At 38.2% G+C, this 27,891-nt stretch overlaps 1 protein-coding gene across 2 annotated transcripts; it reads left to right on the forward strand.

The window, feature by feature from the left end:
* The first annotated feature begins 2 nt into the window (after positions 1-2).
* On the forward strand, positions 3-27,891 carry LOC141931367 (serine/threonine-protein phosphatase 4 regulatory subunit 1-like). 2 transcript variants are annotated; one of them, XM_074843388.1, is made up of 20 exons: positions 3-219; positions 348-392; positions 7,961-8,093; positions 8,452-8,558; positions 9,148-9,290; positions 9,797-9,943; positions 12,294-12,401; positions 13,526-13,591; positions 14,176-14,334; positions 14,850-15,043; positions 15,393-15,829; positions 17,680-17,912; positions 18,911-19,003; positions 19,520-19,705; positions 20,002-20,163; positions 20,783-20,883; positions 22,030-22,150; positions 22,873-23,007; positions 23,747-23,888; positions 24,753-27,891. In XM_074843388.1, exons 1-20 carry the CDS (start codon positions 213-215, stop codon positions 24,905-24,907), a joined length of 2,874 nt encoding a protein of 957 aa, XP_074699489.1. In that variant the 5' UTR covers positions 3-212; the 3' UTR covers positions 24,908-27,891. The 2 variants fall into 2 exon arrangements, with proteins under 2 accessions (XP_074699489.1, XP_074699490.1); XM_074843389.1 differs by lacking the exon at positions 348-392 and having other exon boundaries at positions 10-219.

Consider the following 27,891-nt stretch of genomic DNA (forward strand, 5'->3'; position numbering starts at 1 on the left):
CACCCCCGCCCGCCGCGGTTTTTTTCCCTCTCAGGAGGCGACGGCGGGTGCTGAGGGGCGATTTGCGCCCCTCCCCACCCCCTGGTAGCGACTGTTTATTAAACCGGTCGCGTTTCAGCTGTGTGAGGGCTGACCCGGGGGCAGGAAGTATCAGCGGCTCCTCCCTTTGCCCTCCCGCTCCCCTCCTCCTTCTCGCCCATGTCCATTCCAAGATGGCCGGTAAGTGGGGCCGGCGGGCGGGCTGGCGGGCGGGGGGTGCTGGGGCGGCTCGTCTGGGGCTGCCGCCGTCCTCGCTGTAGCCCTCCGAAACCAACCCCCCGGTATCTCTCTTCTGTTTTTGTTTGTAGGGATCCCTTTGTATTTTGTGGATTTGCAGGATGACTTAGATGATTGTGAGTAACTGTTTTTTTATTTTTTTGCTCCATATTTAGGCCATCCTCCGCTCTCCCACCCCGGGGTCCTTCTGTTGCCCTCCTTCCCTCTCCGCGTTTTTATCCCGGTTAGGGTGAGGGGAGGACTTTGAGGCTGCTTGTGCTGGTAGGTGAAGGCTTGTAGGGCGTTAGGGCTCACGAGTTAATAAGATATTTGTGGGTCTGCAGGAGCGCGTTGCTGACAGGGGAAGTGGGCTCGCTCCCTCCCTCAGCCGCGGGCCCTCGCCTCACCTGGTGTTTCACAGGCCCTCAAGTGCCGGCTGAGGGGTGGAGCCGCCGAGGGATGGGCAGCCTCCTGAAGCGGGGTTTTGGGGGGCAGCCGCTGTCACGCTGGGGAAGGGGGACCCGCGGGCGGGAGGCAGGCCCGGGGCGGTGTCTGGAAACCGGCCTTCCCAGAGACCATCCTCGCTGTGTCCAATGGCCGCTGGACCGCTGGCTTCAGTGTAAACAGCATCTCCAACAATAGCCCGCGGTGAATCTCTGGGAGAGGAAAACGGGTCTGGCCGGCGGTGATTTAGGGGATTAGCTCCGCTGTTGTGTCGGTGGAAATCAGCCTAGAGCAGCCGAGCGATTTCGTAGCTGCGGTAGCTCCAGCGGGTCAGACTTTTAAATGCTGTAGAGGCTGCGGAGGATGCCGTGTGTTCCGCCGTCCCCGCATCCCTGCGGCACAGCCTCAGCGGGACGTTGTAGTGGTGGCTGGGTGTGCACCTCGGAAGCGGGAATAAAAGAAAAACCGCCGTTGTATGTACTGCGGTTGGCTAACACAAGTCAGTGGTTTTAGGCTAAGTGCTGTGTCGCAGGTCCTAGACCAGGCAACAGCTCCACCTCAAGCTGGTATAGTCCAGAGTTGTGTTACAGGAGTAGAGCTGAACACCTATCAGACAGCTTGGTAAGAGCTGTTACTTGAGATAAATCTAATAATTACAAGAACTTGTATTGCGTTAGAAAGCAGGGGTATATGTGGGGTGGTTTCATTGGCACTTGGGATGCTGGATTGACTTTTCTATTAAAAAAAATGAAAAGTGATACTTGAATTTGTTTGTTGTGAGATGTTCTATTTGTTTAGTACAAGACCATTATTATTTAACAGTACTTGAAAATGTGTAACAGATGGATATCCCCTGCCCCTAATTTAGCATGAATAAGCTAATTTAGGAAGAAGGTGGACTTCGGAAACACCAGGGAAATGTTAGAGTACAAGTGAGATCTAAAGTATTCCATTGGAAAGAGGCACGGGGACATTGCCTCTGCGGGCAGGAGGTCGTTCAGTGGGATTTTGTTAGTTGCTCCAAGTCTTTGAGGTTTCTGCATTTCACAAGTAGGTAGCAGAAAAAAGAGATGTTTGTATTTTGTTTTAGAAAGAAAAGTTTGGGATCTTTTGCGATGTATAAATGATGAGATTAACTGTGTATGTAAGAGTTCCTGGTTCATTTTATGCTTATATTTTTGTGTATTTGAGAACATCTTTAACATTTCTATTATATAGATAAATTGTAACTCTGAATCTTAATGAATTTAAAACTGTAATTAAAAAGCATCTTCCTAATACAGTTATCTATTTGAAAAGCTAGAAATCTAAGAAGTAGTAGTGTGGAGGATAGTACTTGAAATACATGTATTTAATAAATAGGGATTTAAAGTTTTGATAACACTGTAAGAAGTTGATTCAAAAAAGGTACTAAAGGTTATTGCTTGCTGCAGGAAGTAAATGTAAGAAGTTTGTTAGAAGTCATCACTGTAGATGACAAAAAGCATGTATGTGTTGAGCAGAACGTGAGCTGAAACATTTCAGTGTGCTTATGCTGATTTAAAGACTATTTTGCGGTGACTTCCTCTAGCAGAAGAACTGCAAGAGTTGTTGCTGTAGTACCTTTTTAAGAGTTTAAAATATTTTTCTCTGCGCTAATAAAAAAAGAAAAAATAAAACCCTTGATAGTGCTAATGAATGCTTCGCTATTTGAATTGATTGGGTCTTTCTGAATTGTTCCCAGTTCCCTTTCCAATTTTCTTCCAAATCGCCAAACCCAAAACTAGCATGTTACTTGAGTTCTGTTTGCTGAGTGTGTAAAGCAGTGAAAATTAATGCAAACTTCCTGTAGTGTTCTGTTATGGGTCTTGGCCTTGAACCAGGGGTGACCATCACTAGGAATTAAGTGTTCATTCTCCATTAGCATTCAGTCTTTGGCTGTTCTGTTGAGACTGTGAGTAACGGATTTGTCTGGTAAGTCGATTAAGGAGTTTGGTGCTTGTAGGCAAAACTCCAGTTTGAGTCATGAAGTTTGTAAGAACATTCAGATAAAGAAGGTTTTGCCATAACTAGTAACTAATAAGCTTTTTATATGGGTCACTTAAAATTTGTTTCAGGATGAGCATGTAAATAAATGTATATTTTAGAGCACTATTGAAATCTTACTTTATGATTTAAAATTAGTCTTTAAGTTCATTAATTTGATAATGCATTTAGAATTACGACGTTGAAAGCTATCTTCTATTTGTGTTACAGCAATGTTCAATCTAGGCTGAGACACTGTTGTGCTAATCTAGTGACTAGTCTAGCAAAGAGTTTGTGATGCATTTTAGGAAAATCTCAGTGGAATAGATCACTGGAACTGGATTTTTACTTAACTGAATTGGTGAAATAGTGTTACGCACATTGAAGATCAATTCCATTGAAACAAATGGAAGGTCTGCAGGGTTCCTCTGAATATGGGGAGAAGCTGTAATAAAATCTACCTAAATTCATTGAATACAGTTTGAAACCTGTTTTTTGTAAGGGTAAGATATTGGATCGTCTGAAAAAATATTTTACAAAGGGCGTAATTAAGCTAAAGAAAATGTATTTTAAAAATTGTTTTTCCCTCTAAAAAAAGCATGAGAGAAATTACCTTCTTGAGCTCATGAAATCATTGCACTCTGCACTAGTATTTACTGTTTTGTATTGGAAAAGTGGATAGTGATGCTAGCTAATGATGTTGAATTGCATAGTTAAATCCTGTGACCCTGTAGGTGTTCTTACAGGCTCTAAGCAGCTTTTGAGTCTAGGTCAAAGGAAGGCATGGTGAACTCAAGCTCAGCTGTGAATACTGTCATATTTATTCTTGTTTATGGGTGGACAGATTTCAAGCTTGCTTGTTTAATATCATTAGAGGGAAAAATACTGAATGTTTGATTCACCTATGAAAGAACATTAGACAAGTTAAGAAATAGTCATTTTTCTGAAATTTACTTTATAGTACTCTGGTGTATTCTGAGACTTGTAAGTACCTATGACTTCTTATTTTATGGAGAAAGAAAATGAAAGTTCTTAAGAGGAGACAAAATGGGTTCTGCCATGACTATTCCTTACTTATGTGTGCTGAGTGTGTGTGGAAAAAATTTTAGGTATTTAACTCTCTTGATCCTGAGCATAAGTAGTTTGCTCCGTTTTCCCTCTGGCCCTAGAAGCACTGGTGTGTGCTTAGCTAATTTAAATGAATAATAGAACTACTCCAAGTAGTAAAATTAAGCATGTTCATGATGTTTACAAAATTAGTCCCAGGTGTAGTATTGTAGTCAAACTTAGAATTGAGATTTACTTTAGTGTCATTTTAATTGGTAGGAATTCTGAAATATTTTAAATGAACTGATGAGAGCCTTCATTTTTAAACTGTTTCTTAATTCAAGAACAGGTGGGCACTAGATAAAGTTCAAGGCAAGTATATTGATTTTTTTTAAGCCCTAATAAATCTTTCTTTCTGTAACAGGTGGCTAGCCTCAAAAAATTACCTAGTGAAAGTGTCTGATCTGTGTGGATTTAAAAATATCTATATATTATAATTGCATAGGTATAGGATGGTCAGAGCTGGGTTTGTGTATGGAGAGTTTGTTGCAACCTCAGAAAGGAAATCCACAATTCTGCCTGCACTGTATAACTTCCTGTGAGCTTTCAGTGGTGCAGTAGGTTTCTTTTGAAGCAGCAAATACTGGATGCTACATCTTCAGATACTATGCTTGGTAGGAAAGCTAGAAGCTAGCCCTAGAGCATGTGGACAGATCAATCCCTGACAGATCTGTGCAATATAAATTATATACACTTGTGCAGGTAAATGTTTGAAACCTGACAGAACTTAAAAATACATAAAGAGCAGCCACTAGAAATAATAATGACAGTTGAATGGAAATAAGGGTGTCAGTACAATACATAGTCATTGTAAAAAGCCATGAATAATTAGCATATGTTTCTGGTCATGTAGATGTGGGTTCACTTGTAGTATCTATGCATACATTTGAAATGTGAACATTTACTCTAATCCCACAGCTTTCTTCTGTTTGAATCCTGTTGAACTTGTGGGTCAGAGCATATTGTCTGCAAGAACAGCAGAATTCAGAATTGCTTTCAGCTGCGTTCCTTGGAGACTGTGCTTTCTTAAACTAACCTGCTTTTTAATTTTTTTCCTGAAGACCCGGGTATAATATTTTGCTCCAAGTATGTTCAGATGATTTCTTCTTTAAATGAACTGTATTTCTGAGAATGTTTTGGCTCATGTTAAATAATTGGAAAGCAGAGTTTTATATGTGAAATAGGAATTTTTCTGTAAGAAAAAGCTGAGGTTTGGTACCTCTCAGTAATAGAGGATTTTTTTAATCTAAAAAGTGATTTATTGTGGATATTAATGTAGTCTAGAGCCAAAGTTCACTGTGCTGCTTCTCAGATTAAGGTATTCTTTAGGGAAGAGTGTTTGTAATATAAAACTGGTAAAGTAAGAGTGAGGGTAAAGCTGAAGCTCAGTTATTCTGATTAAAGTAGGGCACTTCAATCCTGAAGAAGTTGTTATATCGGAGATCGTGGGATTACATATACACATAATTTAGCCTACTGACAGTTTCAGAGTGCATTATGAAATAATACAGACCTTCCTTTAAGATTTGCAAAAGCTTTGTACTGATTGGGATGACATATTGGGAAGGACTGTAATTTTTTTGTTATTAAACCAGAATACTGAAGATAGGGATTATGTAGTACTTCACGTAGACATTTCTTAATCTTCAGAGTGTCAGTGGGAGAGGATGTTCCTGTTCTTCCCACTTTACAAACAGGGGAAACAGTTGCTATAAATGAAACTAGTCCTGGTTTGCTTTTAGATATTCAGCCAAAGCTCTGCTGTTTTTTAGGATGGTGGCACCATGTACATTCCACTGCCTGTAGACAGAAGGTTTCTGCCTGTAGAGGCATAACCTAGAGTGCCTAGATTATATATAGTCTCATAGGCACAGTTTCGAATACAACCTATTTGGCTTGTCATTGTGCTTTCAAGTTATTATCAGTTCTGCTTTTTTACTGATTTAAATACCTAATATTGTGTCCTGCCAAGTCAGAAACTGGTTTGTTGTCTTCAGTGTCTGTCACTCTCAGCACACATGCTGGTTTGAGACTACTTCTTGCATATGAGCAGTTATATTGGCACAATTTGCATGTACTTAAGTATGATCACAGTTGCTATATTATTTATTTGAATGAAGTGTGCATAATTCTAGGAGTGCTTAAGAAGTTGTAAACCCAGAGCAGGAACACTCTAGTGCAACTCTTCCTGTAGATTTGGTTGCTGAGTGTGTTCCTATATCCATTGCTGAAATGAGAGAATTTGTGTAAAAGATTTATGTGTTGCAGGGATGTTATTTCACTGTCTTTGTTTTAAGGATGAAGGATTTAAAAAAAAAAAAAAATTGGCAGCAAAATTATCCTATTCCCTTTCCTCTTCAGTCTTTTTGCCTATAATCTAATCAAGTGCATGTTACTGGATTAGGTGACTGTAACACTTGGTGAGGCAAACTTTAACAGTTGGTATGCTAATATTTGGTTAAAAGTCTGAAGCTACAAGTACAAAAAAAATCTAGGAAAGAGTAGGTTTACATGGGAATGTCTGTAGTTGGTAGGTCTGCAGTAGAAAGCTCCCAGTCTGTTCACAAGTAAGGTAAAGTTGAAGTTTTTCCTAAAGCTACCAGTCTGATTTAGATCTATGGAGCACAGTAACTACTGTTGTAGTTTGAGCCCAGAGGGCAACTGAGCACCATGCAGCTGCTTGCTCACCCCTTCCCCCTCAGGCATGGGGAAGAGAAAATAAAGCAAAAGGCTCAGGAACTGAGATAAGGACAGAGAGGGATGTCTCGCCCATTACTGTCACAGGAAAAAAAGACAGATTCATGAGGGGAGGAAAAAGAATGTCAATTTAATTCAAACACTAACAACAACCACACTTAACAGAGTAGGACAGTAAGAAGCATTACCACATCTTAAAAACACCTTTCCACACCTTCTTCCCAGGCTTAATTTTGCTCCCAATTTCTCTACCTCCCCCCCCCCCCACCCCCAACACACACAGGGGGCAGGGAATGGGGAGGTGAGGTCGGTCCCACAGCTCAATTGTCCTCAGGGGGAGGACTCCTTGTTTTCTCCTCTGCTCCCACATGGTGCCCCTCTCACGGGAGACAGTCCACAAGCTTTCTCTGACATGAGCCCTTCCCATGGGATGCATTCTTCCTGAGATGCTCCAGCGTGGATCCTTCCTGCCTGTTGCAGTCCTCCCAGCACCCAACTACAGCAGTGGAGGCTTCTTCCCTCAGAGTCCCGGCCTTCTTCAGGCACAGCCCCCTGCTCCGGTGTGGGGTCCTCCACAGGCTGCAGGTTGGCATCTGCTTCACCAGTGACCCCCATGGGTGGCAGGGGGACAGCCTGCCCTCTCCCCACGGGCTGCCAGGGGCTCTCTGCACTGGTGCACACCCCCTTCTTCCTCCTCCTTTCTTCCACTGACTTTGGTGTTCACATAGGTGTTCTACTTGCAACTCCTCGCAAGTCCAACTCCTCCTCCCAGGTTCCCCTTCTTAAATACGTTATCACAGAGGCACAACCACCATCACTAATTGGCTCGGCCTTGGTGCAGAGGGGTCCAGCTTCGAGCCAGGGGAGCTTCAAGAAGCTTTTCACAGGGGACCACTGCTGTAGCCCTCTCTCCTAATACCAAAAACCCCAGCACACACAAACCTGGCACACTACAGTGAGAAAAGTGTACCTTGGTAACTTTGTAACAGACCCAAGAATTTGCTGTTTTAAAGTAATACAGTTCGGGAATTTCTGTCATTGTTAAAATTTCAGCTTCTTTTAATGGGACTTACTTTCCTTTTGAATGCATTGGTCAGTTTGTGTCATGCAATTTTGTCAGCTGAGCCCACTTAACTCATAATGCATGTGGATAAGCCTCTCAAATTGTGAAGTCAAATGTGTTTAAAGCCAAGGATTTTATGACAGTTAAAATGAATTAAATTTCAAAGCTTGAATTTACAGGTCTATATGCAAGTGTTGCTCTTGACTTTGTTAGGTACAACTTAAGTTTTTATGGTTTTTTTGTAAGCCCTTTCCAGTGATGTACAGATACCTTGAAGAATAGTTCTAAAAAGAAGTAGAGCTATTGGTATAGTGTATTTTACACTGTAACATGTCTCGCTAACTCTTGTTTTTGTTTTTTTGTTTTTGGTTACTCTTCTTGTCTTTCAAGTTGGGTTTGAAGATTATGGACCAGACTGTGATAGCATGAGGATAACGGCATTCTTGGATATTCCTGGACAGGATAACTTAACTCCACTGGCTCGTCTAGAAAAATATGCCTTCAGTGATAACATATTTAACAGGTAAGGGTGCAACAGCCACACTTGATGATGACTGAGTCTGATAGCACTGTGGATGTTAAGGTGTCACTAGTTCTGTTATTATTCTCCTAAGCACATGACTGATACTATTTCTGTTTGAGTAACTTGTGTATAACACTTCCATAAAAGGAGGTTTTCATTCTTGGTTATCTGAATAAGATCTCTCGACTCCCATCTTGGTTTTGTTGGGATATGGAGAAACTGTATAACTGAAACTGTATAACTGAATGTTCAGAGAAGAACTTGATCTTTTTTTAAGGTGCCCATTTACATTTGATAAGTTCCCCTTGCATACTATTGGCAGGATATTAAGGCAATTAATATGTTGTTCACTCCACAGGCAAATTATTGCCAGAGGTCTTTTGGATGTCTTTCGAGATTTCAGTAATAATGAAGAAGACTTCCTGACTGTAATGGAAATAGTGGTCAGGCTCTCTGAAGATGCAGGTTTGAAAGTGGCTTTTTTTCACATTTCTGTAACTTATTTTACATAAGCTGCAATATAGACGGTAATAATTTTAGTTTTTGAGAAGGCAATGAGGAACTAGAGAAACTAAATCATCCAACAGCAATATCTCTTAGTGAAAACAAGATTATTTTTTTTTCTGTTTTTGAAGTATTTTGTATGGTAGGTGTATGAATGAAAGGCTCTTACCTAGTATAGGGCCCGAAGTAATATTTTTTTTCAAGGAATTTGTTACATCTAGACATACATTGTGGCATAGAACAGTTGTGTGTTTTAATACTTCATGCGGATACATTCATGGTGATTGGGTTTTCTAGCTAGTGCTCTTATTTTATATGATTTATTTGGGAACTGATCCCAAGTCTCTGTACTGTGATGGTGTATGTAAGGCTGTTCTATTTTGTTTTGCTTCCTTTAAGAATAGGCAATCTCAGTGGTGTTACTTCTTTAAGTATTTTTGTTTTCCTCTGTTGTTAAAGCATTAAACAAAAAAATGCTACTTTTTTCTTAAGGTACTTGATCTTAATTTCATATTTACTGATGTAGTTTTGACTTTCTTTTTATTACTAGAACCAACTGTGCGTACAGAGCTGATGGAACAAATACCTCCTATTGCCATTTTTCTGCAAGAAAGTCGACCAAAATTCCCAACAGCATTTTTTGAATACCTTATGCCCATAGTAGTGAGATACCTCACAGATGTAAACAATCAGGTAGGAAAAACAGACAATGTGAGTTGAACCATTAGAAAAATCTGTGTGGTTCAGTGAATTTAAGGCATGAGGAAGAGATAATAGGAAATTCCGTGTTCATTGATACCTAACTCTTATGTAGTGCTTTGTGTTTATTGGTTTCAGTACACTTTGCTGGGGAGGTCTGAATAATTTTTTTTTATACTTTCCTTAGCAGATAATAGAGAACTTAGAGGATTTGCCTAGCAGCATATTGACGCAGTCTGTTACAGGAGTCATGACTTACAAGTCCTGTCTTGTGCTTCATCTTTTGGTTTCTCCTCAGAATTTGATGAAATGTCACCTAAAAATTATATTAAACTTTAGTATTTATTACTAATTCCTTCTAGTATTAAAATGAAGAGGCTTTTCTGTTTTTTTTAACTTGTACCTGTGTTCACTGAAAACATGCCTTCTGTGGTTCTCATATCAGTAAATGTTGTTTTTATAGTGATGTACTTCTTTGTTCTGCTTGTTCGTGTTACTAGGTTAGAAAGGCAGGTCAAGAAGCACTGCTTATACTGCTAGAACAAGATCTTGTTGCTCAGAGTGACATTGAAAATAAAGTGTGTCCAATTCTGTTGGACCTCTCTGCTCCTGACAGTGATGATGAGTACAAGGTGGAAGCTGTGAATGTAAGTGAATGTGGAAGATTTTACTTTTTTTAATCGCTTTTGTTCTCTATCTTTTGGCACTGCTACTATGAAGCTCTTTTAGAATATAACAAATTTGTGTGAGATTTTCATGAGCATAAAACCCAGAAAATAAAAGTTGTCCTTGCTTTCTTAATGTCCTGAGAGCTTTACATTAATGATTGAACTTAACCTTTCTATAGCATTACTATTTCAGTTTGTTTTATTCCTTCTCTATTTGTTAGTCGCTCTGCTGTGAGTTGAGAACCTGATGATTTGATACAGTTGAAGCTGAAGTATGTCAAGCTGTTAAGCCTTGAATCTGTAGGTTTCTTTGTCATTTGTAGTGTTGAGCACCACTGAAACAATGTGAATTCTCAAAGAATTTGAACAGGGTCAGGACTTGATGCACCTTATTGAGAAGTTAAAAATTATCTTAATTGAATTCAAGAAGAAAGGAAGGTTGTCCTGATTACTGTTGGACCAAGTACTATTTACTGATGCTTTAAGCTGAGTGTAGAGGTACTTTGGGTAGGCTTTCTCCAGGTCCTATCTATACCTTTTGTGTGATGAAGAAATCTGGGCTTCTGTGTCAATGAAGTGCTTGAGGAATCTTTTTGAGAATTGAGCTATATAGTACAGTAACTGGGAACAAGAATGTTATTGTATGCTTAAAAATGTAATGTGTCAGATCTTCAAACTCAGTAATTCTTATCAAAATGATGAGAGGCTTTTTCCTATAGATGGTTGATGATGTATTGAGTACTTCAATTGAGCAGTAACAAGAACTACCACTCCTTTTCATTTATAACAGTAATTAAGATGAGGTCCAGCAGTAATGCTGACATTAAATAAAATAAGCAATCAAACCTTTTGTGTTTATTTGTTAACATATTTGAATTTTTAGTTTAATACAACAGATCTTTAATTTTTATTCTGACTTTTTGAAAAGATCAGGTTTAAAGAGACCATCTTTATACTTCAGGATGCTAAATGGTTGTCAAAATGGTAGCCAAAAAACTTTAAAATACAATTGGTTCTTGGCAGCCTTGTTCTAATTCTTGTTAAGGCTGTTACGTTCTCCAACAGTTTCTTTACATTTGCTCTACCAGGTTTCACAGTAATGTTGTAAAAGTGTGAATGATGACCTGATCTTAATTCTTAAGCGTTTTGAAAAAAAAATTCCCTGTTCACTTTCAAGAAATTAGTTGACTCCACAGAAGAGTGCTGGTGTGTAATTATATTTCAGCATGGATATTTGACACTCGATCTGTAAAATAGTTTTACTAACTAGATTTTTCTTTTGTTTGAGAGTTGGGTATTGCTTAGGCAGTTTTCCAGGGTGACATGTGAGCACCAGATGCCTTTTAGGAGTCTTAAAATTTGTGGGAAAGGCCTTGAATGGTGCTTATTTAGCATTCTAATTAAGAAAGCAAACGTTTCTACAAATAAATCTTGTTTTTGTAGAGGTAGAAAGCTTCAGTAATTTTGGAAAAATAAAAATGACAAGATGAGTACTGTTAATCAGACAACACTTGTGTAAGCATTAATTTCCTGGTGCTGCAGGCAGAACAGTTGAGTAGAAAGGTGCATGGGAGCCCCTTCCTTTTTACTGTTGCAAATAGGAGTTACAGCAAATTATCCAACAAAGTGGAAGCTGAAAGAAAACATACAGTCCAAAGCACCTGATTTTCACATCAAAAACATGGTTTGTAATGTGGTTAAAATTAACAGTTCCTCAAAGAAAGCTGAACTAATGAGCATATTACTAACTTGAATTATGCTGTGATTTTGACTCCTAATATTTGAGGATGATTCCTGTAAAGTGTGCATTAACTCACATATATAACTAGTTTGTTTTACAGTCCCTTTTCTGTTGTATGGCAAACTTTTATTTAGTCATGTTGTCTGAGCCTGTAATGGGCTGGGACTGTGCTTGTTGTTAAGTATCTGAACAGCCCTATTAACGCCAAGGGGCTTGAGATAGTTCTAATATGCTTAAAGAGTGTGATTTGGTATGCTAGCTAGTGCAATGGAACTTTTGTCTTCTCTGTACAAAATATCAGTGTATATCATGTTGTAAGACACCTTGAAAATCCATTTATTAATAAAGTTTAACTGGATAAAAGCAGTTAATTATGTGCAGAAATGTTCAGGCACAGTGGCGTAGAATGATTTTTAAATAAAAGCTATAGTTGTACTTAAGTGATGTATGAAAAGACAAATAATGTGTAGCAGTTAAATCTGATGGTAGTTGCTCTCTTGCTCTCGGAAGTAATTTTTAGGAGGAATATTTGGCTGTGCTCACAAGCTATGTCACTTTCCTTACACATATCCTCTTCTTGGTTTTTAGATAATATGTAAAATGGCTTCTATGTTGAGCAGATCAACAGTTGAGCACATGCTGCTTCCTCGTTTCTGTGAACTGTGCAGTGATGGGAAGTTGTTTCAAGTCCGAAAGGTTGGTGTGTTTTCAACCTTAAACCACTTAAAAAGTTAATTTGCATGTTGCTGTTCAGATGTGTTCCTGAGTAATTTAGTCATAACTTTAGCAGATGAACTTTGAACGAGTTTGGAAGAGCAGTTTTAATTTATTGACATGATTACAGTTCCCGTAGCTTAGTAAAAAAATAGATAACAGTTCTTAGTGAATAGCTTAAGTGTAGCATTTAAACTGATCTTGCATGTTTAATAGTTTTGCATGACGTTTTTTTTAAGCTACTATGCTTGGTTATAAGATGCAAACAAGTTGCCTGATCTCCGTCATCTTATTTTGAAACCAGAAATTCAAAAGCAGTAGATATTTGAGACATCATTTCTTTTTTAAAAAAATAAAATAACATCTGGTATTATTGAAAGGAGAAATCTAAAAAGTGTAAGACTTATTTCAATTCATGTAAGAGTACAAAAGCAAACTTGTAACATAAGAAGACTTAAAATATTTGACTAGACTTAAGGGTCATGCAGCACTTCCACTTGGTCCTTAACATAAGCTGCACTTGTTGGAATTTGAGCTGCGTTATAGCCTTCTCAGTAAACATACAGAATGAATAAATTGTACATTAACATGGTCCTGTCTTAATTGATTTCAGGTTTTGGCAACATCTTTTTCCAACATGAGAGAATATCCCTTTTGTCTTAATTATACAGTCTGTAATGTACTGTAAATGGCACTAACTTGAGACTGTGATTAAACATTGCTTCAGCAAAGTACTTAAGCCAGTCTCAGCCATAGCAAAGATAGTTCTGTCAGTACACCTAAGTCCTGACCCTAGTACTGTATTTTAGTCTGCTTTGGTTTTGACAGCTGCTGTTCAAAGTAATTTAAACTTTCAATTAGGCTTATTAGTCTCTTTTAATGATTACTGAAGTAGATGATGCTCTTCATGCAGAAACCTTTATTGCTTGCTCTAATGAGTCTTTGTTCAGGATGAGTTAATATTACAGGATGTAGTTACATGGCTGAAATTTGAACAGTGAAACATGCAGTTGTTACATGGCATAAATAATGCATGGTGAAGGTGATAATAAAACTAATCACTTGAGAGAGCCAGGATGTTATTCATGACTCTTTTTATTTCTTAGATTTGTGCAGCTAATTTTGGTGACATTTGTAATGCAGTTGGGCAAGAAGCCACAGAAAGACTGCTGGTATGTAAAAATCAAAATCCATTTGCAAGACTTGTATTTCTCAGTTCAAAAAGTTTAATAATGAGTTCTTTTATTGTCTTCTCTGTAAATTAATTGGTGTGCGTGCATTTTTTTAATTGACTTGGCGAAGGCTTTGGTTGCAATTATATAGCAAAACCAGAAATGAATAGAAATGGAATGTTCTTGTTCTGCAAAACATTTTTAAAAATCTAACTGACAACAGATAGATATATATAGATATATATATACCCACACACTTCAGAATTACTGACTCTTTCTTTTTTTTCGCTGAACTAGGTAATCAGTCAAGTTACAATTCCAGGAAAAATAGGCCATTAATAATTATTTCTATTTTTTCCTAGTGTATATAGTTATACGCAAAATCCAAATGAAGTAAAAGGCAGACGGATAGTTTTCCAATTTCTTCAATTAATATGTTTTTAACCTGTCTCGGTTTCTTCTATTGTTCACTCATTTGATTCTCTCTTGAGTTGTTACTGTCTCCAGTTTCCAAATACCTTGATAGTAAGTTGCTGATGTCTGCTTAGTCTTTAATTAGTCTCAGTTTTGCTTATATTTGGCAGATTCCCAAGTTCTTTGAACTCTGTTCCGATAGCGTTTGGGGAATGAGAAAAGCTTGTGCTGAATGCTTTATGGCAGTGTCTTACACCACATCCCCAGAAGTTCGCAGAAGCAAACTATCCCCACTGTTTATCAGTCTCATTAGTGACACTTGCAGATGGGTAAGTAACTCCTTCTAATTGCTGCATATTCCCAGGCAGATCATACACAAATAATGGGCAGATCAGGAGTGCGTCCTACAAGTTCTCTAAACTAAACTTGCTGGGATTAGTCCAATCTACTAAAATCTAATCTCCTCTAATAAGATATTATCCTATTTTTCCTCTCTCTCCCTCAGCACTTAGAATTTGTATCAATAATTTTTTTGTAAGTGTAAACACCCTTCTGAGAATAGGTGGCTTGTTAAAGGTATTAGTTGAAGTAGACAGTGATGTCCTTCAAATTTATAACTTTTAAAAAATTTCCTCACTATGATTGTAGATACATGCTGAATATTCTAACACCCTTTGCTTAGGTGTCACTTACTCGGTAATTGATAATTGGTTATATCTGGTATTAAATGAAGCTGTTCTAGTAAGAAGCAGTTGGTTTTTACTAAAATATTGAACAAAACTTTTTCAGCACTAACTCTTTGGGAGTTGTGTGAATGTTGACTGCTGTCTTTATACTATCACAGGTTCGTCAGGCTGCTTTTCAGTCTCTTGGCCCATTTATTTCTACCTTTGCAAACCCTTCAAGTGCTGGTCTTTACATTCGGGAAGATGGGACACTGAGTATCCGACCATCGATGCAAGATGTGAATTCCAATTCCTGTCAGCCAAGCAACAATATAACTTTAATGTCCTCCAGTACAAACACTACATTGTCCAGGTAAAGTCATGGGAAAGATGTGGTATAGTGGAAGGGGGCAGAAGGAAGATAATTCTTTTAATTGCTGTTCAGGGCTAAAAATGTCAACTTGAGAAAATAGTTCCAGAAAAGGTGTGAAGAGCGAGATCATGTGTGTGTCTGAGTGTGGCCACATTACTGAAAAATTTGCTTTGATGGCTTCACGAGAGGGTAAAGGGAAAACTGGTGAAGCAAAGCATAGTTGTAATATAGATTTTTGTCTTTCTGCAGAGAAAATAAGTTCCTGTAGTTGTTGCTGTCGTATGAAGCATTTCACTGAAAAGTATTGTTACAGACTTTGATTAGGATAATTCTGTGTGTCTGTTTCCAGTTCAGAACAACCAATGGAAATCAAACCAGAATCATCAACCGAAGAGACTTCAGCTGAAGTTAATACAAAGCTCTCAGTTGAGAACCTAAACAAAGATACATGGGAAGAAAGTTCAGATTGTTGTACCAATCCTGGAGAAGATGTGTCTCAGTTGTCTCAGGGTGACAAAGTCGCTGCTGGTGTCATAGAAGTCACGAAGGACAGCAGTTTCCCTGGAACAGGCTCAAGGTTACAGTCTGCCGAGGATGTATTTAATACTTTTCTATACTGGCGCCCTCCTCTGCCTGATATAAGTCAGGATCTGGAGTTGCTTCAATTCAAGACTGAAAAGTACAAAGATAACTGCTCTGTGCCATGTAATAACTGTGTTGCTAGTAGTGAAATAAAAAAAGTTCTAGAAAGTTTACAGGAGCACATAGATGATCCCGATGTTCAAGGTGAGACTCTCCAACCGTAAAATCGTGTTTTCTCTGAGCAGGTTTTCTCTTGGCCTTTACAAAACCCTTGACTGCATTTTAATTGGCTTGTTGTGCATCAGGTGATAAGACTTCTTTGAATAGTAAATTATAGTAGAAAGTTATTCAACGGCCTTTTTCACAAGACCTGGGTTATTTCTAGAAGAGCTGGGGAAGTGTTCTGGCTCTTGTTCACGTGAGAAATAAATTGGATCTAAGTACAAAAGGGAAGAGAGCTTGCTGAAATTAGTTAAAACTGTCTTTAAGTACTGTAAGTATTGTGGTTTTAGGGACAGATCTACCTGTTACCAGTTGAATTTGTCTAGTATTTGGTTGAGTGAGAACGGCCCTAATTTCATGTCATCCTTTGTTAGCCTCCCCATACAAGCCCATTGATGAACATACCGAAGTGCTGACAGCCTAATAGCGGGATGCTTACGTGTTTCCTGGGCCAAATTCCTCCTGTCATCTATAGTCAACTCAGTTTCTTGTTCCACCAAGTCTCAAGTACTGTAGTGAATTAGCAGGTTTCATCTGCCCATTTATTCATCCTTTCTCTGCATGCAAAGTCATATCTGCAGGAACCGCAGCATCATTTGGATTCCTTGCTGAAGTAGTAAGCCGACTGGCAATGTGGCATATCTAGGTGGCTCCCCATGGCCATTTGGAAAGGTATCAGAAAAATAAATTTTTCACGTGTGAGGCAAAGGATCAGAAAGAAAGGGAAAGATTGAAAAGAGGAAGGGGTGAAAAAATTTCAAGCAGTAAAGGGAAAAGTGGAAATTGAATGAAAGGAGGGAAAAAGTGTAAATGAGTGTTGGAAAGAAAAAGCAGAGAGTAAAAGCAACTGGAAAAAAGAAAAAAACCCCATTATGTAGAACTAAGACAAATGGAGACATGTTAGTTAGCTTGGCAGCATTACAGTGAGAAATGAGGGGTTTGGAGAGGCTTGGGAGAAAATCAGGAAGACTTCTCCCACTTCCCTCTCCATGACTTTAGCAGAACAGTCTTGCTTCTTCTCTCAGAAGAAGGACATGTGTATGTTAGTTTCTGTTTTCATCCTGTGTTAACTGCTACAACATTTATAAATATGCTTGTAATCCATTCTGCCTTTTTAAGCTGTCCATTCCCCTTATTTCTAAAGTATTCTAGTGTTCTTCATTTTTAAAATATGCTCTAATGTTTTGTCTTAAGACTGTACTTGCTATAGGTTTGTGCAGACGTAGCTATGATAGTTTCTGCATTCTGAACTCTTAGGAACTTCCTGTTTCTAGCAGCAATGTAGCATAATGCACCAGTACAGTTTGTCCTAACTTCATTGGTGATACAGTGGTAAACCTGACTTTTTGTTTTCTATCTACTTCTGCAAAACTGTTCAGCGATGGTTTGACTATTTCCCTACTCTGGATAGAGTTTTTCTCAGAAACGTTTTAAATGTGTATTGATGCCTTTTCCAAGCAGTTGAAGCAATTAACAAATTTATCAAAAGAATTTGTATTAAAATGTTTGACAGTATGAAGAATAGGAGGTGAGCCAGTATGCTGTGGTGTCTCGTTACAGTGGATTATTAGAAATATCTTTCGGTAGCAGATACTGGTAGACTACTTCTGCTGAAAATGTTAGTACATCCAAATCATTGCTCTTAGTCTTCCACAAAACCATCAGAAATTAATGGGCATTTTCTTTCCAAGACCAAATGTTTGGTAATACGCCATTTCTGTGCAGCTCAGAAAAAAGCTCTGGGCTTTTTAAGGTTTTAGATTTACTAATTACAAGTTTAATGCTTTTAAGTGCAGAAGGGAGACTAAATAGTCATCTTTTTCTTTAAACAGCTCAGGTCCAAGTGTTGTCTGCTGCTCTCAGAGCTGCTCAGTTTGATTCTGTTGGTGACTATGAGACCAGAAAAATTGAAGAAAGCAGTGGCAAACTTCAGAACAGAAGTGTTTCAGATGAAATGGCTGTTTCAGATGCTACCTGCAGCCGAGTGGAGGAAGACAGTCTCTCATCCTCTGCCTCCCAGGATAACATCAGTGACCAGTGTACCACCAGTATACTGAAAAGCACAGTAAGTATGCATTGTTCTCCAGGTCAAGTACTGTTTGTGTTCATCTAGTCCCTGGCATAACTGACCCATTTCTGATCTAAAGCCTTTGAACATTGCTACGCAATAAAAAAGGAAAATAAATCTATCGAGGGCTACTATTTCTGTTTGCGCACAAATTACCAAAGAGTTAAAGTTTTTCATTAGTCTTGTAGGTTTTTTCAGATGAAGTGTACCAAGTACAGTCTCACATCTTCCTGTAATGAATCTAAAATTAGTCTTTTATCTTCAGACATGAGACTGAATCAGGTGGTGGCACATGCAGAGTTCCTGGTTACTATTTCTTGATTGTAGAGATAGGAGTGAAATGAATTGTTTGCACAACATTTAATGTTGCTGGAGCTAGTTGTGAAATACAAAGAAAAGCTCTCTTCTATGAACAAAGACTGCATGAACTGCATAAAACCTGTATGAACTAAAATGTAAAATACTGTGTGAACTTTCAAAATTTGTATGTTCTTGGTCTTTCACACCTTTTAATTTTGTTGAAGTTGTTTGTTGATATTTGGGGAGAGGTGGTAAGTAGGCTTGGGAGTTTCCAGCTGTATGTTCGAAAATAAGGTAAAACTTTTATCATGGTATTGACTGACTTGGAGCAACTGCTAAGCTGCCTTGTTTAATACAACTTAAATTCATGCCAAGAGGAAAAACTATTTAAGAGTGGAGTAAAAGTAACCATCCAAAATCTGTATGAATGTTGGGTTTATTGTGTTAAATTAAATTGGTTTTTTTAGAAGTAAATCTAACTACTGTTCCCATTGTTGCTGCTATGGTCTTAATAGTGTTTGTCCTGGTGTACAACTCTGTTGTCTTTTTGTACTTGTATAAACACACTGAATAAGGCTTTGTCTGTAAAAGGCTGTTCTGTGTCTGAATTGCTTTGTTCTGTGGTGTGATGCTTTGAAATACCCCAAACAGCAGTAAGTCGAATTCATTTCACTGGCTAGTATGTCCTTTTACAGGACTCTGAGGAACAACAGAGAGGAACCACTGTATTTTTAAAGAAAGAGCAAGAAAATAATCCATCATTTGAAGATGACAAGTCAAAATTACAGGTGATTAAAATTGCTCTACTAAAGCAGTTAGATGCTCTGGGTACAGATCATCTTACTCTTACATAGTGATAGCTTTTGCAGTTGATGAGTTGCAGAATACGAAGAAATGCTCTGGGCATTTGAGGAAAACTCTATCTTAAATCAGAAGGCTAAGAAATTTTTGTTGCCGTTTGGTGCCTTAGAGGCAATCTGTACAACCAAGGGAGGCACTGACTGTTTTGTCACTGGATTTACTGTCTGTAAAGAAGCAAAGAAGAAATTTTCAGTTTGGCTTGATGCAACATGTTGATAAAGTAACAATTACTGTTCTTTGACTGCTCTATCCTGATGAGAGGACAAATAACTAGGAGTCATTTACACTTGGTAAAGCTAGCCCATGAAAAGGAGGTCCTGCCTCTGTGTTTAGCTGCCAAATGGTTAGTAGCAAGAGAATACTGTAGTGCAACAGGTGTATTTTCTTTCTTAGGATCTTAAAAAATAAAGTGTGTGTTGCTGATGTACTGTCTCTATCTATAGGATATCATACCTCAACCTTTATTAGACCAGTACTTGTCAATGACCGACCCAGCTCGAGCCCAGACTGTTGATACTGAGATAGCCAAGCACTGTGCCTATAGTCTTCCTGGGGTGGCCTTAACACTGGGCAGGCAGAACTGGCACTGCCTGAAAGACACATATGAGACACTGGCCTCAGATGTACAGGTAAAAAAAAAAGGGGGGGGGGGGTTTAATAGTGTATCAGAATTTTGAGTAGCTTCTTTTGTTCAGTTTTTTGCACTGAAGTTATAACATTGTATGCTTTCTTATAAGGGATTAAATGTCCACTACAAATACAAAATTTAAGATTTAAATCAAACTTCATAAATAAGACTAACATTTTCTACTGCTGTTTAACTGGGCCTGTTTCTTCTGCTCTTTGTCCTGACACAGGCATAGTTCAAAAGCTTCTCTGGTTTAGTTACAGTGCTAATCTAATTCCCTTCTTAAACTATTCCCAGTGGAAGGTACGTCGGACGCTAGCTTTCTCCATACATGAACTAGCAGTTATTCTGGGGGATCAGCTAACAGCTGCTGATCTGGTGCCAATTTTCAATGGATTCTTGAAAGATCTGGATGAAGTGCGTATTGGTGTCCTTAAACATCTGTATGACTTTCTGAAGGTAGGAAAGTGTAATTTAATTTCTCAAGATAAATTTTTCTGACTCCATTATATTAAGAGAGTTTTCTAATGAGATGTGCCAGTATCAATCTGTAATTGCACATGTAGTTTTGTGCAGTAGTGCTATTTTGTGTGTATGTCTTGCTTTTTTTTAAGGTCCCTTGCTTCTTTCTCATATCCTAACAAAATACCAAAACTGAAAACCCATTGTAAAGTGGTTGTAAATGCTGCAACTGTTGTAAAGGAATTAATATTTTGTGCAGTCCAGCTGGAAAGTTGAACCATGAGCAGTTTGTATTTGGGGCTGGGAGAGAATGAGAGCAGATCCTGATGGGCTGCTGCATAATAAACGCAAATCCTTAGTTTTTGGTTGCTCAGTCGTATGCCCAGAGATGCTGCTTTGATGGGTGCCCCTGCAGAAGTGATGGTAATGTACATTTCGATGTCAGTCTTGTGTGTCCAGGCACTCAGCTGATTGTGTGCAGTTTTTAGTCAGCATCTTGTGAATGATCACTTGCTTCCAAGTAGGAAAATGCACTTAAGTATGAATAGAATAATACACCAGAGAACTGCAAGTATTGAATTTTATCAGTTTTATACTAGTAACGTTTTTCCTTTAGTTACTTCATGCAGACAAAAGGCGGGAGTATCTTTACCAACTTCAGGAATTTGTGGTGACTGATAACAGCAGGAACTGGAGGTTCCGTTACGAGCTGGCAGAGTATGTAATTTTATTAACTTCTGATTTTTAATCTATATTACTAACTCGGAAATAGGTAATTACATTTAGAAGTTAGCACACGCTAATTAAGAGCTAAAAGATCATGACCATTCTTTATTAAGGAACTTATCTTAAAAGCCACTGGCTGTTTAGGGTTTTTTGGGTTCTGTTTTTTTTTTTTTTGGCAAGTTGTGTTGTAATCAAACATGACTGAAACTTAAATGCTTGTGATTATACTAAAATGGAGATCTGGTTCGCTTGCGCCTTATGAAATGTGACAATCTGATACATACTACTTAGCAAGGGTTCAGATTTTATTCAGTTCTAGACTGCCTTGTACAAATCAGTGAAATGTATGTGCAAAGTCATTTTTCTAATGCATATGGAAAACTAGTTCTTAAAAACTTATTCATTTGTTTTTTCTATATGACTCTGTGTGTAATGGAGATAGAGTAACATCCCACAATTCTTTTTCTACAAGCCCTGTTGATATTTGAAGCACCCGAAGAATGCTTGTAGGCATAGTTTGCACCTAAAATCTGATCTTCATGTTTATCTGGTTGCTTTGTTTGGGCTATTGAGGATTTACTCTCCCTTTGTAGCTTGGCGCAACAAACCAAACCTCACTCCAAGTGTTGTGTGGCGGTTCCCTGACATCTAGTGGAGAGCTGTCACTTTGTGGCTGGGCTGTGCACAGCTGCTGGTGACTACCCGCAGTGGTGTGGCTAGAGGGAGTTCTGTGCAGTTCTGAGATAGAAACGACTTTCTGAAATGCAGATTTCTACACTGAAATTAATCTTTCACTTTTACTTTGCAAGAATGTACAGGATACTGGTCTGAAATTGCAAAGAAACTTTTCATTGTACTTCTGTTTGTAGCTTTTTTGTTATTTGGGGTAGTTTTGATTCATTGGTACACCTAGTTTGGCTAAAAGTTTCTCTTGGACTCCTTGATGGATTAAAGCATGTACCTCTTTAATGCATGTGCACACCTTTGTAAAGTAAAGAGCAGATTGTTCGAGTGCTTTGCGATAACCATGGTATTTCCGAGGCTCCAAACTGATCCTTCCCTGCGTTTACCAGATGGTATAATTGGAGCAGGTTAGTGTTGCACTAACAAGACTTAATCACTTCCTTTGTGTTTCAGGCAGCTGATCCTGATACTGGAACTCTACAATCCCAATGATGTCTATGACTACTTAAGACATATTGCACTAACTCTCTGCTCTGATAAAGTTTCAGAAGTTCGGTGGATCTCCTTCAAACTGGTAGGGGGTTTAGGTCACTTCCTGGCAGGGGAGGAGGAAAATGATCCTTGAGAGGCATACCTGAAATAACTGTTCTATTTCAGACAAGTAATGTGAATACAGATATCTTTTGATAAACATGGTAAACAATATGGAAAAAAGTGAAATGAAAACTTTAAAAGATACTTTGAGTTGTCAGACTTGCACAGATAAAACCAACAGAGAAAGATTTTAGTTATGTGAATGACAGATGTGTTTTCAACTGGATGAAAACCAGGATATAGAAGACTTTGGAGTTCTTACCCCAGTTTGGGGGGGAAAAAAAATAAAAAAATTACTGATCTTTCCTCAAAGTTGACTTAATCTATTGTGAACTTAATGATAATGCCATTATCCTATGGGTGTCCTGAATGAGTAGACAGATTCCTTCAATCTCTGCTTCTTCATGGCACCATGGAAAGGGGCATTATTTTAATGGTTGATTTAATTTCTTTTGATTTTTTTCTTTCACCTGAACAAACAGCTTTTTTAAAGCTTATGCTTTATTTTCTCCAGAATAAGCACAGTAACTTATTAAATCGTTCAAGCACAGCTGATTACACTGTATACGGTTTTTGATGTCCCTTTATAGGATTCAAATGAAATGATGCTTTTTTTAACTTTCAGGGCTACAACTTAAGTCTCAGCTCTTCTTTTTTTTTTCCCTCCCTCCTTTTCCACTTCCCTCTTCCTTTGCTTCCCAGGTTGTAGCAATTCTACAGAAGTTCTACGCAAACAATGCAAATGCACTGGGATTAAATTTCATTAATGAACTTGTCGTGAGGTTTCGTCACTGCTCCAAGTGGGTTGGAAGACAAGCTTTTGCCTTCATTTGTCAGGTTGGAATGTTCTCTCTTGGTGTTTCTTTGTGTACATTTAATTTGTCACCAGTTTGGGGCTTTTCAGCAATTTGGGCAAAATTGAAATTTGGACTGGTGGTTTTTTTGGTTCTGTGATTCTGTGCGTTGACAGAAGACGGTGGCAGAGCTGCCCTGGTCTCAGTAGTAGCATCTGGCTGTCCAGTTTTGAAGCTGTGGTCCTTGATTTGGTCTGTGCCTCCAGCTGAAGTTAGCCGATCCTTGTACTTTCTGGTATCCTGGTTACAAAGTCAAGAATTAAGTCCTAAACAGATGTATTTTGTAATACTTTGACATGCTAGGATAAAGGTTCACAAGAGCTCTTCAAACTACCAGTGGGTGGTAGATGTCAGCAGCTGTTTCCCTCTTGATTTCCACTTACCCAACCCCCTCCAAACCAAAATACTTCAGTAGCCGTGAGGAGCAGGGCTGGAGTGTTGAGGGGCAAAGGGCGATGACAGGCGAGAGCGGTATTTCCTACAAGAGTTGAAAAAGTTACCTGTTCTTGTTGAGTCATCTTTAGATAACCTTAGAATGGAAAGATATGTTTTCATAACAGTATTTCAAAGGCTGTAATTATTTTGCCAACATAGGGTGTATTTGTTCAGAGTCAAACACTGACTTCTTTTAAAACAGGCCAGATTAAGGACAAGAAGGAAAGGAATGGCTAACTATTTTTAACATAAATCTTGCTTTCTCATATTGTGTGTTTATCTTGTAGGCTGTAGTGGAAGAAGAATGTATGCCTGTCGACCAGTTTGTTGAGCACCTACTCCCCAGTCTCTTAAGCCTTGCCTCAGATCCTGTGCCGAACGTCAGGGTTCTGCTCGCCAAGGCTCTTCGGCAGACCTTGCTGGAGAAAGGTGTGCTCGTTCGTTTCCTCTGACAGAACCAACGTCTCACGAATGCTGTCTTGCCTTTGCCAGTGCAGTTCTTCATAAACTGGTTCAACTGGTAAAAGGCTGTTTGGTTCTGTTTTTACTGAAAACGGAATTCTGTGCTGTCATGGCGATGTTGCGTCTAAAGCCCGAGCCGGGGCCGGGCGGGTGGCGTGGCACAGCCGGTAGGGGGCGGCCGCGCCCTTGTTCAGAGCAGCCGCTGCTGCTGCCGGGTTTGGTAAATTAAGTTTTTCTTAAATTACCCATTAGGTTATTTTGTTGTATTTCAAACCTTTATGTTAATGAAGCAGTCGTCTTTGAGGTCCTTCAGGTGAAGTGTTATACCTCTTTCTGAAGTGGTTTGCTTTGTTGTTTCAGTCTTAAGCTAGCAGCTGTACTAGCAGAGAATGTAATTTTGTGTGCTGCTACCATTTCCTGTATTACAATTCCTTAACAACAAAAAAAATCAGCTGATTTCTGTTTAATCAAAGGAAGATGCACAGAAATCTCTTCTCCTACCTCTTTTCAGAATGAAGTACAGAGAATGCTTTGTAATGCATTGTACAGTGGCAGCTTCCTGGGCTTGCTTCTACTTGATACATTTCCATTTAGGGCTCAGCAAAAAGAATTTCTCTTAAAATATTTAAGTACCTAATCGGATGAGTAAGAAGTAGCATAGTTCTCTTTCTCTGTCAGCTTCTCTAGCTTCCTGTAGTTTCTCTAAGGAGCTTATAAATTGGATGAGATACTCCAATGTTTTTGGCATACTCTGTATTTCTGCACTATTTACACCCTAGAGTTTATTCTTTTGGCTTTGATTGAAATTGTCTTTCTCTCCCCTTATTCTAGCTTATTTTAAAAGCGTTGGCAATCCTCATCTAGAAGCTGCAGAAGAGACCATTCTAGCCCTGCAATCAGACAGAGATCAAGATGTGTCCTTCTTTGCCACCATAAAACTGAAACAGGGTAACATGGACAATACTACCATTGAAAAACAAAACTGATGTGGTGTTCTGCAGTAAACACTGAACATCAAAATGGTTATTCACCTTATGTTTGTAGTTAGTATGAATAAAGTGGACAAATAAGGAGGTTTTTGTTACCTCCTTGAGCTGGAAAGGATCTATTGAGAAATGTTATGATCTTCATGACTACGCTTCATCTACAGCTGTGTGTTTGTCTGATATGCATGAGTAATTCCTTTTGGTTTTTTCTATGTAAATGTGGGTGATAACTCTGATCTCACCTGCAGTTAAGTATTGTATGTGAAGTCTTACACCATACTCAGTGTTTCAGTTCATATTTCATTTTTTAACAAAACATTTCCAGTAGTAGTCTGCTACAATCTTAAAATGGTTTCTAAATCTTAAAACCTGATTATAGCAAACTTACATGAAGATATTCTTTCCTCACTTCTTTGTGAGGAAAGAAATTGTAGGGTTTTTTTATTGTTTCAAGTATTGAATTTTAACTGAAAAATATGTATATATGTAAATAGTTTTGAATTTTAACAAAAAACAAAGAAGAACTTAATTCTGTATCAGTGGGAAAAAGCTCAAAAATCATTTCATTTTGCGAAGTAGTTACTTTGCTAGAATTAAGGCATGGTTCATGTTTACTTAATGTGATATTTTTCAAAGCACAGAGGGCTTAGGACTCTTTGTATATTGTGACTTTTCTATTAATTTGTTATTTCTGAGCTACACCCTTACAGGTGTTAACTGTCTCTTTCCGTTACTGCTGGCTCTCAGAGTGGTAGGTAGGCTGTAAATTTACTAAACTCAAAATTGCTTATTCTGCCCTAGCAAAGTTCACTTCGTTTAAGGGATTCAGTTCCTGCAACACGTGCTGTATCTGTAGAAGGGTATTACAGAATTTACAGGCTTAAGTTTTTGTTTTACATACACACCTTATTTAAAAAACACCTTTTAACTGTCCAGTGTTCAAATCCCAAGCAGCCCGCTACTTTGTTCCTAAGAAACAAAGGACCTCTAAACTCTGAAAAACCCCAAATAACAGATGTTCAGGGAAGGGTGGTGATGCAGTTTCCTCTAACTTCATTGTATGGTAATGGTTGGAGCAAACAACAAATCAAGGTTACTGAGGCACTTAAGTAGGATGTCTTGTGTGTATTTAAACAGGTCTTTCAGAAGAAAGAACATACAGATAGAACAAATTTCTGTTAATAAAATCAGATGGCTTCTAACCAGTTTGAAAAACTATAAAGCTAACACTTTTTGGTGGATCCTGTCTTCTGTTGTGTCCCAAATCTGCAGATAATGTGGGGCCTGGGAAAAAAAGAAGTCTTTTTTTAGATTGTGGATTGGAACTTTGTCCTGTTCAAAAACTAAAGCTTAAATATTAAAGAAATGGTTTCATGTGATAACAGTTGCTTTCTCTCTGTGAAGACAATACTTAATCATAAATAGACCTGTGTAAATATTTCCCCTTATTTCACTATTACACTAGTAAGTAGTTCACATGAGTGAAGGTTTTTACAGAAATTACTTTTTTCTTTTTTGTTTTAAATCTGGCTTGTCTGCAATACAGCAAGTAGGTTCCTCAGCTGGGTTCTGTATTTTTGGAGGGCTCAGTTTTGTATAAGTTTAACTAGTCTTGTATTATAATATGTACAGTATTTGTAACAAATTGTTTTCTTGTGAGATCACAAAACGCGTTTTTGGAAGTTGCAGGCAGAAATATACCACGGCTGTTACAGCAAACAATATAAACTCTGTAAATTCTGCAACATTCTACATTTAATTTTTTACAATTTTTTTATAATTTAAAACAAATACTTCTTCAGTACAGACTTTTTATGATTGCAATTTCTTAACAAAGACCCCTGAAGTTAATGTTTTCTAGTTCTAATGTCTTTTTCTAATGCTGGCATTGTACTGGTGTTTTCTAACAGTTCAGATTTTCTAAGGCCTTTCTGACAAGGTTTTACTTCTGTTTTTTATTATCAGTTCATTAAATTTCTCAGCACTGAACAAATTTTAAGTGTGTGTATATGTAAGTATGTTTGAAATGTACTGTATATAAATTAAATACTTTGAACATTAACCCAACCCAGGTTTCTGTTTGTCAGATAATCTTAAATAGTTACCTTTACTTGCAATAATCCACTGGAAAACACAAACTTTTATATGTTTTAGCATGTTTGGCTAGTGTTCACTAAGTTTTTAATTAGAATATGTGTAAACAGTAAGCCATCAGCTATAGAAGTACACTAAAAGGCTAAATGAAGTTCTTTGTTTTTAGCAATATTTTGGTACCTCTCAGGCTCCAGAAATCATGTCTGCTTTGATTTATGATTTCAGTAGAGCATTTAAAAACTTTTGTTAAAACTCTAGAGTTGCATGCACCAATGGGGGACATCATAGTTTTGGGGTGGGTTTTTTGTAGACAATGTGCAGGTCTGTTAAACAGATTTACCCTCCACAAGGTTTGTCTTTCTTGGTTTAATTTTAAACTAGAAATGATTTCAGCATGACTAAAGACCGCACTTTACGTCTTGTACTAGACAAATGTATGCAATGATGAGTAAAGCGGTGTGTTCACATACAATTCTCTGGGTGGTTTAAATTATGCAAAAATATGTATTTAAAAAGCCAGATGGAGCAAAGTTAGGTAGTTGATCCACAACAGCAGCAAGAACATCACTTTTAAACACTTCGAGCTAAGGAACATGCAAATAATGTTAGTGGGTGCAATATTGCTTGGATGCTATAGGAAATTATCAAGCACTTATAATCCAAAGCATGTTAGTAATGTTGCTCAGAGTTGAGGCTCGCTGGAATCTCAGTACGAGACACACTTGGCACAGGGCAGGGTGCTGCCCAGTGGCGGCTGTGTTTGTGCGCAGTGGTGTTTAGAGCTCAAGTAAGTGGGGACACTCTGGAAGTGTCATTTGTCAGAATAGAGAATCTATGTAACTTTCTATTTGTATTTATCTCAATAAATCCTGTGACTGTTTATAAACCAA

Source organism: Strix aluco, chromosome 17 (genome assembly GCF_031877795.1).
Source record: "Strix aluco isolate bStrAlu1 chromosome 17, bStrAlu1.hap1, whole genome shotgun sequence".
Classification (NCBI taxonomy): Eukaryota; Metazoa; Chordata; class Aves; order Strigiformes; family Strigidae; genus Strix; species Strix aluco.

Excerpts from the sequence above, each read along its gene's own strand:
- LOC141931367 (XM_074843388.1), top strand. Across the intron at positions 15,044-15,392 it reads ACAAACACTACATTGTCCAG|TTCAGAACAACCAATGGAAA; the intron begins GTAAAGTCATGG and ends GTCTGTTTCCAG. Across the intron at positions 23,889-24,752 it reads GCAGACCTTGCTGGAGAAAG|CTTATTTTAAAAGCGTTGGC; the intron begins GTGTGCTCGTTC and ends CCCTTATTCTAG.